This window comes from Zea mays, chromosome 8, assembly GCF_902167145.1.
Source record: "Zea mays cultivar B73 chromosome 8, Zm-B73-REFERENCE-NAM-5.0, whole genome shotgun sequence".
In the NCBI taxonomy this organism is placed as follows: Eukaryota; Viridiplantae; Streptophyta; class Magnoliopsida; order Poales; family Poaceae; genus Zea; species Zea mays.
In genome coordinates, this window is record NC_050103.1 from 167,333,844 (window position 1) to 167,345,208 (window position 11,365).

At 43.1% G+C, this 11,365-nt stretch overlaps 1 protein-coding gene and 1 pseudogene across 2 annotated transcripts; both read right to left on the reverse strand.

The window, feature by feature from the left end:
* Positions 1-2,622: 2,622 nt before the first annotated feature.
* Positions 2,623-7,214, reverse strand: LOC100502189 (wall associated kinase - succinate dehydrogenase [ubiquinone] iron-sulfur subunit - Copper amine oxidase pseudogene; annotated as a pseudogene). The gene is made up of 11 exons (NR_159645.1): positions 7,114-7,214; positions 6,313-7,027; positions 5,388-5,548; positions 4,968-5,036; positions 4,682-4,825; positions 4,482-4,590; positions 4,349-4,382; positions 4,128-4,269; positions 3,329-3,653; positions 3,144-3,209; positions 2,623-2,963 (listed from the first exon to the last, which is right to left on the reverse strand). The product of NR_159645.1 is annotated as a wall associated kinase - succinate dehydrogenase [ubiquinone] iron-sulfur subunit - Copper amine oxidase pseudogene (transcript).
* Positions 7,215-8,172: 958 nt separating this feature from the next.
* On the reverse strand, positions 8,173-10,699 carry LOC100282254 (60S ribosomal protein L13-2). The gene is made up of 5 exons (NM_001155166.2): positions 10,581-10,699; positions 10,045-10,175; positions 9,250-9,383; positions 8,730-8,888; positions 8,173-8,639 (listed from the first exon to the last, which is right to left on the reverse strand). Exons 2-5 carry the CDS (start codon positions 10,151-10,153, stop codon positions 8,415-8,417), a joined length of 627 nt encoding a protein of 208 aa, NP_001148638.1. The 5' UTR covers positions 10,154-10,175; positions 10,581-10,699; the 3' UTR covers positions 8,173-8,414.
* Positions 10,700-11,365: the final 666 nt, after the last annotated feature.

Below are 11,365 nucleotides of genomic sequence, written 5' to 3' on the forward strand. Positions count from 1 at the left end.
TAATCAAATATTTGACATATAAAAATTATTATGCACTATTTTGAAGTTTACAAGATAATAAATGTAAAATATAGCAAAAAACACTTGTTATCCGATATTATTAAAAATATCTTCTAACATTTTGTGATACAAAGTCATCTCTTATATCATTGAGATCAATCTCATCCAACAACTTTTTTCGATATATAGAATCACCAAGTCATTTAACATCTTTTGTGTTATTGTTGACCAAAAATAGTTCACAAAAATATTTCAATTTTAAAAAGCTTCTCTCTGCCAAAGCAACCATCATATGTATAGTTTATAATACTCTCCCTATATCAAACTAGAATTTGTTTTGCTTCTTTAGTGGATTCATCATCATCAATATAAACATAAAAATCAAGAACTAAAACAAATACTATTTTGAAACGGATAGAGTATTCGATAAGTAATTGAGACAGTTTAAGAATATAAACGAGACTAGTCGATAACTCGATAATGCATCGCTCTTTACGTATTTGTGTCTATAATAGATAGGTTTAATATAAAAGTGCTACCGTCCAGTGGCGAAGGGGCCCTCTATTTTGGGGGCCTGGTGCGGCCGCACCCTCGGTACCCCCACAGGGACAGCCCTGATATGGTGTGCAGTAAGACAAGCTAAAATTTATTCTCTCATTTTTTTTCCAAGCTCGTGAGATCAAGATGACTATATTTAGCATGCTAGCTCGAAGCATAACCCATTTAATAGTATCACAATATGGTCTAACACAATTCAACACACTCATGCTGATCCATATCGAAAATCGTGTTGTGCATGGACCACCTTCTAGGCACGTAGTGTCAGTTCGGACCGACACGATTATATTATTTTTTGATTATAATTATACATATTTACAATATTTGTGGTGCAATGGTTAGAGGAGATGGTTAGCAAATAGCATGAAATGTATTTATTTATTTATTTTAAAAGATGACTTGCGGTAGTTTAATTATACCAATATCTTATTTTCTGACAAACCGCTTTGCATCTCTACAAATTAGTTCTCTGGATTTATTATTGTATATTCTGCCAAAAAAAAGATAATGAGCATCGACCATCGTTGCATGCGGCCAGAAGCAGACGAACATAATTAGCAAAATTTACATGTGTCATCAGAGCAAATCCAGAAATTTTCTAAATGGACTCTATCTGGAGTTTTTGGGAAAAAAAGAGAAAAAAGTAAGGAACATAAAAGAACTTGGTAAATCCTACCTTGTAAGTTTTCACTTTTCAGACAATAGGAATTCCTTCCAATATTTTTCTTGGGAGATCAAAATAAATTAAGTGCAGTGGTAAATTAAGAAAATAATAAGTCTCAGATGAGAAGACGGTAAAAATAAAAAATGTTAAATATTTAAAAGGATTAAAAGGCTTGGTTAGAAATAATTCGTGGTTCCCAATTCCCATGCAAAATCGAAAACTGCGAAGGTAGCAACGAGGAGCAAATCCATATATGCCATCGGGGGATCAGTTATTTTCTGATTATAATTATACATATTTACAATATTTGTGGTGCAATGGTTAGAAGAGATGGTTAGCAAATAGCATGAAATGTATTTATTTATTTATTTTAAAAGATGACTTGTGGTAGTTTAATTATACCAATATCTTATTTCCTGACAAACCGCTTTGCATCTCTACAAATTAGTTCTCTGGATTTATTATTGTATGTTCTGCCAAAAAAGAAGATAATGAGCATCGACCATCGTTGCATGTGGCCAGAAACAGACGAGCATAATTAGCAAAATTTACATGTGTTATCAGAGCAAATCCAGAAATTTTCTAAATGGACTCTATCTGGAGTTTTTGGGAAAAAAGAGAAAAAAGTAAGGAACATAAAAGAACTTGGTAAATCCTACCTTGTAAGTTTTCACTTTTCAGACAATAGGAATTCCTTCCAATATTTTTCTTGGGAGATCAAAATAAATTAAGTGCAGTGGTAAATTAAGAAAATACTAGTATAGTGCCCGTACGTTGCGACGGCAAATTATTATCGACTCCAATCTTTATTCGACAGAATGTTAGTTTATAACGCCTACATGAAAGTGGCGACTTATATATCATCGACTCCAATCTGTCACAATTTCTTTGTTGACAACCATTGCATTTCGAGGTGGTCCCTTGCCTGCTAAGTTACCTCGAGGAAATGCAAGGATCAACCAATTGACATAATTAATCAGAGTGTCAACGCCACTGCACTCCAATGCCCCACCAACCTGCCAGACTCTGCTTCATATGACAAAGCTTCTCCGATAGATATGATAGATAAATAAAAAAGAAAAATGAACCATGAAAACATACAGACTACATATTCAGCTGAGTTCACTCCATCTTCAATGAACCATTCAAGAGAAAAGCAGACAACAAAACACAAGGCCGACAAATATTTATTACAGCCACCCAGGTTAACATAAATCGACCCCGAACAAATGACAAGGATCAAAGATATATATACCGCTACATATTTGTCAACAAGTGGGCAGAATGATGGATAAGAGAGGAGGGCTTTGTCACTTGGTAGTTGCAAAAGGCCTTTGTCACTTGGTAGCTGCAAAAGGCCTTCCTTCTCTCCACTCAAAAAGTAATTATACAATAATATTAATAAGAATTATAATATTAATAAAAAGGTTTCAAATAGCATCTACATAGGTTCACTTCTTTGTGTTATGAGTATGATACTACGCAAAGACCAAAAATTGATTCTAGATACGAAGTTTTCTAGGGGCATATCCAACGCATGTTACAACTTATGATCAACTCTTTTGCAGATTGAGCCTCAATGGAAGTGGTCGTCGTAATGAGATTCATCCTGGTGGTACAGATACAGGCCAAAACCGAACCATGCGCAAGCTTTGCTGAATGCAGCTTCCTCTGCGGCTGCAACAGCATCTTCCCTGCGCCCCTCATGGAACTGTGTTGTGCCCGTGGCATCTCTATATGCCTAACTCAAAAAGATGCAAGCGCATAAGTTAATAAAAATGATTGTTTTCAATGTATTTTAGTTGATTTCAAAAGAAAAAAAAGATTGTGCAGTTAGTGTGAACCATATAATTTGAAAGTGCCACTTTCAATTTGTGCAGGTACAACAAAACATCCGTAGAGAAAAAGGGAGAAAATTTACCTCTCCATCAGTTCCTTTAAGTATCACTCGATATACCACGGTTACAGTTCCATTCTCAGAATAGTCCTGGAAAAAAATGCAGCATTCAACAAAACAAAAACACTCTTGACTGAAATAACAATCTAGCTAGCTGCAAGTGACTTTGTGAGCACATTGTTTTGCTTGGATATGTCTGATGGGCTTACCTGAAGGTCCATTAGCGCAGTGTAGTGCTGCAATGGGGCCTGGAACTTCCGTTGCCACAACTCAAGAGAGCAGCCAAGTCAGTTATTTTCCATCATTATTGGATTGCATAAGCATAAAGATAATGAACAGGTATTGAATGCCCAATTCAATGGTAGGAATAACAAAAAAAATATAAAACAAGAAAACAACTCTTACAATCCAATGGCGCAAAGACGAAGGATCACAATCACGCATTGATTTGAGCAACTTCTCTTTAGCATAGAAATCATTATTGTGCATGTTATGTGTGCCTGCACTTTCCACCTTAACATTAACCTCAACCACCTGCACGAGAAATGATCAAACAATCAATCATAGTGACTTTAATATAATGGATTTACAGAGATAGTCCACTGGATAAAGGCACAATGATTTTACTTTTACAGACTTAAGGCCTCAGAAGTTTATACTTCTATTAAAATTGCATGGTTGAATAAACACTTTTTTGGTAGCCTGAAGTAGATTTCATCTAAGTAGTTTATGTAACATTAGCAGGTATAACATCATTTTGATTTATTTTATTTGATTTGATGTAAAGATCATACCCTTTGCTGGAAGCTCCCACACAATGGGGTATAAGAAAGGGATCAACCTGAAATTCGCTCCTATAGGCAATCAAACTCAAAACTTGAGTGCTACTCGAACCACCTAATAAACCCAGTTAGAATTCGTTTCGTTGTGGTCCCATTTAGATTGCAAACAAATTTTAGTGGGCAATCTGATCAATTAAAAAAGGTGCAAATAGATGGCAACCCCCACCTGGTTATGAACCTCATTCAATTTGCAATCAACAGCCATGTCCATACGAGCAACAAAGAAATGTAGATGAACTGGTGCATACAGACCAGGGACAATAGTTGTGCCATATTTCCTTGATTCCCCGAGCATCAGGGCCCCTAAGCTGAGATTTCCAGTCAGCTTTAAGACAAAGAATTCTACCAAAACTAAGAACATGGTGCACGGTGTGGACGCCTACACACCGTGCTTATAGAGTAGTAGGGATAAGCAGGAAAGCTGAAAACAATGAACAACAATTTACGAATTAGGAAAAGAAAGGTGATCAACTCTGAAATTCTTCTGTGTTTGTAGCGATAGGATAGGTTTTTGACTTACCCTGGAGATGATGTATCCAGAGGCTTCTTCGACAGTGTCACGGTGATCATCAACATATGGCGAACTGTCTCTAGTCTGACTAAATTAAGCTCTAGTAGATCTAAACAACCTAGGTAAAATATCAGACGCAAACAACCCATTTTTTCCACAGAGGACAACGAGAATCGAAAGGTTTCAGGGCAAGTAGCATCACTAAACACCTGAAATGAAAAGGTTTCCTTGGGCGGCTTTCTCCTTGGGTGGTGGGGCCTTCTCCTTCGGTGGCTCCTCGTCAGCGTGGGTGGGATGGCCTCCTCCTTCCATGATGACGATGGGGCTTGCTTCTTCGTTGGCTCCTACTTGAACTTTGAAAAGTGGACCATTTCGATGATTACGAAAGAGAAAAAACAAGCATAATAGTATGAATGGTAAGCATTATGGTGAATCAAATTAGCATAATGCAAATATATTACATAACGTAAAGAGCAATGGAAGCTATGGTCTTACCCCTTAAGGTGGAGGGGGTTTCTTATTCTTGTGAATTTAATGTCGTCGGGTGCCCATGGAAGTGCATATCTAAGAAGAGGCATATAAAGATTAGGGCATTAAGCTATAGCATTCACGAACACAAAGAAGAAATAACTGACTTTAGTTGCGAATATTGCAATTTCATTTAATAAGGAACAACAGGGTAATACACTTGTACAGAATGATAGATAGTGATCCGATGAAAATTAGCACCACAATAATTTAGAGTGGTCTTGCATTCTACATATATTGAAAACTATCTAATATTTCTAGAGCACCATAATTAACAACGAGAGCCCTTTGCGTCAAAATATTTCTAACTCCTAAGTGCTTGATGTCCAACTGGTTACCAGACACAAGGGACAAAGTTAGGAGACAGAGTTTAAAAAAAAGGCTTACCACCCTGAGAATCTGGCCTTGCGATTCTAATCTTTTCCTTTCCTGGGTAGCTGTCATGAAGAGTTGGGTGAGATCAACCATTGGATAACTTGATTTTGAAGCAGATAAGGAATGGATCGCCTCCATTGCTAAACCAGCGTCCCTGCTGAAGCCCTGTTCACCTTAAAATTCAAAGGGGCAGGTTGTTATATTAACCAATATAATATCGAATTTCAAGATACAAGAAGCAGCTTGACCAATAACTCTAAGAGCAAATTATAAAGCAACAATACATGATGATTGGGGAAATTTGGGGGCGAATATCCTACTCAACTCTTTAACTTAAACTCAACCTAAACAAAATACCCTCCCGTAGGTCCTCTCATGCCTAGAACTGGGCGCTCAAGAATTAATGGTTTCGTTTCCCACGCCAGTACATCACAGAATAAATCATGAGTTGGAGTATAACTGTATGAGATCAGCAGACAGTGCTAGTAGTTCAACACACCACTGCCAAAAAAATATCAGAGGAATAGATTCACCAAAACATCCACTATAAATTTAAGACTCTACGTTCCAGTGTGATGTATTTGTTACTCATAAGCTAGATACCAGAAGAACAATCAAAACCATGATGCCTTTAAATATGTCTAAGTAATCTATCTATTCAACACATTTCCTTCATTTGTGATACTAAGATCATGAAATCAGAGTCACAGCAGCCACTCAGTCATGATACCACTTGTCATGAGTGTTACTGCTAACAAGATATACAACATAGGAACATCACATCTAAGGACCAAACAATTCATCAAGACATTCAGAGGATGACATGCAATCGATCAATCACACATCATTCAACACCAACAAACAGATCCAGCATACACCACCCATCATTCATCCATCACAGTACAAAGGATGCGATGTGGCGGTGATGGTGGTATACCTGTTGGCGTGGAGCAGCGCGGCCAGGCCGAGGTACTCCTCCGGGTTCCACCAGTAGGACGGGCAGGAGGTGGAGCAGCAGGCGCAGAGGATGCACTCGTACGTCGAGCTTGGCCCGGTCGGCCTTGGTCTGCGACGCGGTGGACGTGGATCCGAGGACGCTACGACAACGGACTTCATCTTGGCGTGGACCTCGAGGTCGACATCGATGCAGAAGAGGATGTCCTCTCCGGGGAGGTGGGTCGATGGCAGCGAGTACGCCATCATCACCGCCGTGCAGGGCACCTTCGGCTACCTGGACCCGGAGTATTACCATACGGGGCAGCTGACTGACAAGAGCGACGTCTACAGCTTCGAAGTGATACTCGCTGAGCTCCTGACGAGGAACAAGCCGATCATCGAGAAGGGGAACGGCGAGAAGGAGAACCTGTCCAACTACCTGTGGGAGGCCAAGGAGAAACCTCTCGAGGAGATAGTGGACGGTCAGGTCTGGGAGGAAGCGAGCAAGGAAGCGGTCGTGTGCTTTGCTCGCCTGGCGCTGGAGTGTCTGGATCTGAGGCGAGAGGCGAGGCCAACCATGAAAGACGTGGAGTTGAGGCTGCAGCTCCTCAAGGCCAAGGCACGCGCTGCTGCTTCGGGACCGAGAGCGGACGGCGAGTTCCATCCTCCCGGTGAAACAGGGCGACGCACTAGGCGCTACGGCGTGGTTCCGGTGACTGCTCAGGATGGGACGCGTCAGTACAGCCTAGAGCAGGAGATCGCGTCGTCCCTGTGGATACCACGCTGAAGTTGGAAGCCATACCATCATTAGCGCGGTGCCGACGGCGGTGCGGGGTCCGACACCATCGGGCGGTCATCGTGAGCTCAGCAACGACCATCCCCGCGACACGGCTGCTCCTGATCCGGTGATGGGGTTCCCGGTTCCTGGACAGCTCCTTCAACTGGGAATGGGGGCGGCTGGAAGTGAGCGAGGATGGAAGGGGAGTGTGGTTAGGGGCGGGGATGGGAGGCGCCGCGACCGCCGCCGCCATGGCGAGGTGGGTCTGCGGCGGCTCCGGTCGGTGCAGGCGGCCGCCCTTCATCGACGGCGAGCGGGGAACTGGGTGGACACCGGGACACGTAATCGTGGATTCGATGGGAGAGGGGATGGGAGGAAGCAGCGGAGGGTGAGGAGGCGTCATTGGATCCGCTGCGGGACGGTGTGCGAGACCGGCGCCAAGGCGGACGCCGCCGCGGACGCGTGCGGTGTGGCGGTGCTACGGGAGGACTGCGCGGCGAGGCATGAGCGGCCTGGGTCGGACCCAACACGGGCGATGGTGGGGACGGCGGGGATCCGGCGTGCAGGGAGAGGTGGGCGAGGGGGCACAGGGGGGCGGATGTGCGAGGGAGGGAATGGGGGAGAGGCAGGGGCGGCGGGGTTCGCGATCGGCAGAACGTGGGTGTGCACGCCTACATTAGATACATAATCAGTAGTAGAGAATAAGTCTCAGATGAGAAGACGGTAAAAATAAAAAATGTTAAATATTGAAAAGGATTAAAAGGCTTGGTTAGAAATAGTTCGTGGTTCCCAATTCCCATGCAAAATCGAAAACTGCGAAGGTAGCAACGAGGAGCAAATCCATATCAGCACATCGCCAAATCCTGTTATAATCAACCATAAACCTTGAAGATTTCATTAGAACTCGGATGAAAAATGATAACATAAATACAACTTAAATTAACCAAACGAGATCCTCTGCTCTTAGACTTAGAGGCCGACAAGCCAGTAGGTGGGCCAACTGCAGAGGAACCATTCCTAGATTTAAAAGGTTGGTAGCCGCACAAGCCACATTTCAGATTAGCACTTCAGCTATGTGCGTATATGAATTTCAAACGATCCCATGAAAAATTAAACAAGGCATAAACGTGAAGGTGAGCAAGAATCCAATAACCCATTAGATAGCTGAGTTCGCAAACAAGTACAAGGCATCAAACAGTAGGACACCAAAATGTTTGTCTGGGCTCTATTTCCATTACCGCAAAAAAAACATAGAACAAGCACTTTAAGTAGTAGCATTCACTAATGACTGAATAGAACAAAACAGGGTACTATCTTCAACCGCTTCACTTCTTATCTTCCTTCTCTGCCTCAGCTGCCTTCTTCTGGCGGGCACCAAGATGTTTCTTGTTCATCCGCTCAAGGCGGAGCTTGCCATAGGCAGCAAATGACTTCATCTCATCTGTGACCTTCACAACCTCAACTGAACGTTTCTCACCACGAGTAAATGGCATGTAGTCACCCTGGACCTGGGTAGCGGTGGCAAGCTCCTCTGGAGTAGAGTCACCAGCCTGCAATGAAAGTAGGTGATAAGAGATTAGAGGTCGAAGCAGCTAAGATAAGAACAATGCTTTCACTAAGGAAAAGATTGCTGCCCATACCTTAACCTTGTGTGCACGCCTTGGGAAGATAACCAGCTTGGCCTTGTATGTCTTAAGCCTCTGGACATTGGCCTGCAGTCCCTCAAGGGATTTGTTCTTGCGGCGGTGATCAACAGAAATACCAATGGTTGGAGCAAGCTTCTTTGGGATGCCAGCAGCCTGCAATCAACATAGTAACTTTTAGCATCAAGATATAACACAGATCATCGATGAAAAGTGTGACTCATAAGAAGATAATTCAACAAGGATAAATGCAGAACTTATGCCAACCGAGCCACATCTGAATCAAAATCTAAACACTATGGAACAACAAAATTTGCAAATACTAGAAGATCTGCCATCACACAAAAGACTACATATCAGCATATACACAGCAGCAGCTGACACAAAAACAATATAGATTGCGCACATACAGCAGCAATTCATTTGATTTCACAACTACGAAACAAACTAGGACATTTGAAACAGCAGCATGGTTCATGGGTAACACAGGAAGGACAACAACAAAGCAATGCTTCACCTTCAGCTCCTCAAGGGTAAAGCCTCTCCCAGCCCTTGACTTCATGTTGTACTTTAAAGTCTGGCATTGAACAATGGGGCGTAGAGGACCAGCAGTCGGGCGGGGGAATATCTTCACAGCCTTCTTTTGACGAGCTGCATACAGAACATTACAGGGTCCAATTAGAAGTGTAGAAGCAATTATTGAGTAAAAGCGAACATTCATCTTGGTTCCTTCATCAATATCATTATAGTAGTATAGCAAGGGAAAACAATGCACTGCGAAATCATATGCATGCAGATCAAACCCCATTAGCATGTCAAGTCCATCTTGATTGGTGCTAATAGATGCACACAGTAGCTAACTAGTTACATTACACAGGTCTGTTCGTGCTAGTGCAGGCCCCATTACTAGGTGGTGATGTCATGGTAGGAACAAGGAACAGCTATAGTACATTCATTCAATCAGGGATTCCTTATGGTGTGAATAAGGATAACAAACAGCTTAGTTCTCATTATTACTACAATTCGGCTAGATTACTACAATTGAACAAATGTACTATAGCTGTGTGTTCATTATTGACAACCTTCTGTGTATTCGGGACCAAATGTACTAGATTACTACAATTGAACAAAGAAAACCTTCTGTGTGTTCATTATTGACAACAATGAAGCTATTAACGGCAGCAGTACGGCTACTGCAAAGCGAAAGATAAGATGAGCTGTTTATTAGCCAATTGCCAAACACTAGTTGGAATTCAAGCATGCAAAATATAGTAGGTAGGCTGAAAGAGCGGACGGGCGGCGGTGAGCGTACCGATGCGGCGCCTCTGCTTGCGGGCGGGCTGGTTGAACCATGTCTTGACATAGTTCTGCCAGTGCTTCTTGAAGTGCCCGTTGGGGATGACGTTGTTGTGCTTCACCATTTCGCCCTCTTCCTCTCCTTACCTGCACATCAACAACGCCACATCAACAGCAACGGCGTCAGCCGAGACGAACAACAAACACCACGGGAACAAGAATCAACGAGCTGCCAACAGCTCCATCTCCCGCCCTCGTTAGCAGCGCAGCGCAGCGCAGTGGACTGTCTGAAGCACGTTGCGACATCAAGGCGCGCATGGACACTAGACGCACACAAAAGCATCGAAAGCATCTCACAGACTACGATCAGTGCTAAGCAACCGATCAGGAATCCAGAGCCGTCGCGCAGCAAGATCCGCGGGCGCATCGCAGCCAACGGCTAAGCAGTCGATCGAGAACCCAGATCATACGAGCAAACCAATCCACCGGCGGCAAGCACGGCACGGGGACCCCAGGAGGTAGGAAGGTGGCGAGCAAAGGGCAAAGGCGTACCTGTACAGGAGGAGACGCGGCGGCGGCGCGAGGAGCGGAGGCGGAGAGGCTGTGAAGTGGAAGCGGGGTTTTGGGCTAGGGTTGGTGCTTATAGGTGTCGTGGGGGATCCGCGAACCCTAGTTTGGACGGCCGATATCTCACTATTTCACCATTTCTGTCGCGGAAACGATGGGCCGTTGAGTAGGCGGGCCTCAACGGGCCTTTCTGTCCGTGACAGTAGGCATCTCCCTCCCAGATCCGCGTGGTAGGGTTTGGGAATTGGGAGCATGCACGTTCCATATTTAGGCCCTCTTTGATTAAAAAAACCGGTTATTTTTTTAAAATAACTGATATCTAGGGCTAAAAAAACTCGAAGCTCATGAGTCGGCTCGTACTTATATTCAGACTAAGCTCAATTTGAAGAGGCTCGCGAGCCCAAATCGAGCCTACTTTTTATGACTCGTTCAAACAGCAAGTCGAGCCTGATCGAGCCCGAACCAGACAGATCAATATTTTTTAATCAAATAGTTTATCCTGTCGCAACGCACGGTCATCGTACTAGTTATGCTCTAAATTGGACTTAGTGTATGCAACTGAACAAATCCGAGTCGAGCCTGATCTTTGAGCTCGCAAAACGACCGAGCCGAGCTCGCTCGTCTCAAGTCCTATCTTCGAAATTTCTACGTTTCATAGGTCTTAGAAGAAAAAATATCATCATTTTATTTAAAATAAATAGGTACATTAAATAAATTAGTATTTTACCGTTTCATGAAAAAAAAAAGGTGTCTGCCTATCTTAAATAAAA

What these genes read in the sequence shown, in the direction of transcription:
- LOC100282254 (NM_001155166.2), bottom strand. Translation starts at nt 10,153, where the DNA reads ATGGTGAAGCACAACAACGTCATCCCCAACGGGCACTTCAAGAAGCAC. An exon ending in CAAGCAGAGGCGCCGCATCG is followed by an intron (nt 9,384 to 10,044) that starts GTACGCTCACCG and finishes TTCTGTATGCAG; the next exon opens with CTCGTCAAAAGAAGGCTGTG. An exon ending in GGCGTGCACACAAGGTTAAG is followed by an intron (nt 8,640 to 8,729) that starts GTATGGGCAGCA and finishes CTTTCATTGCAG; the next exon opens with GCTGGTGACTCTACTCCAGA.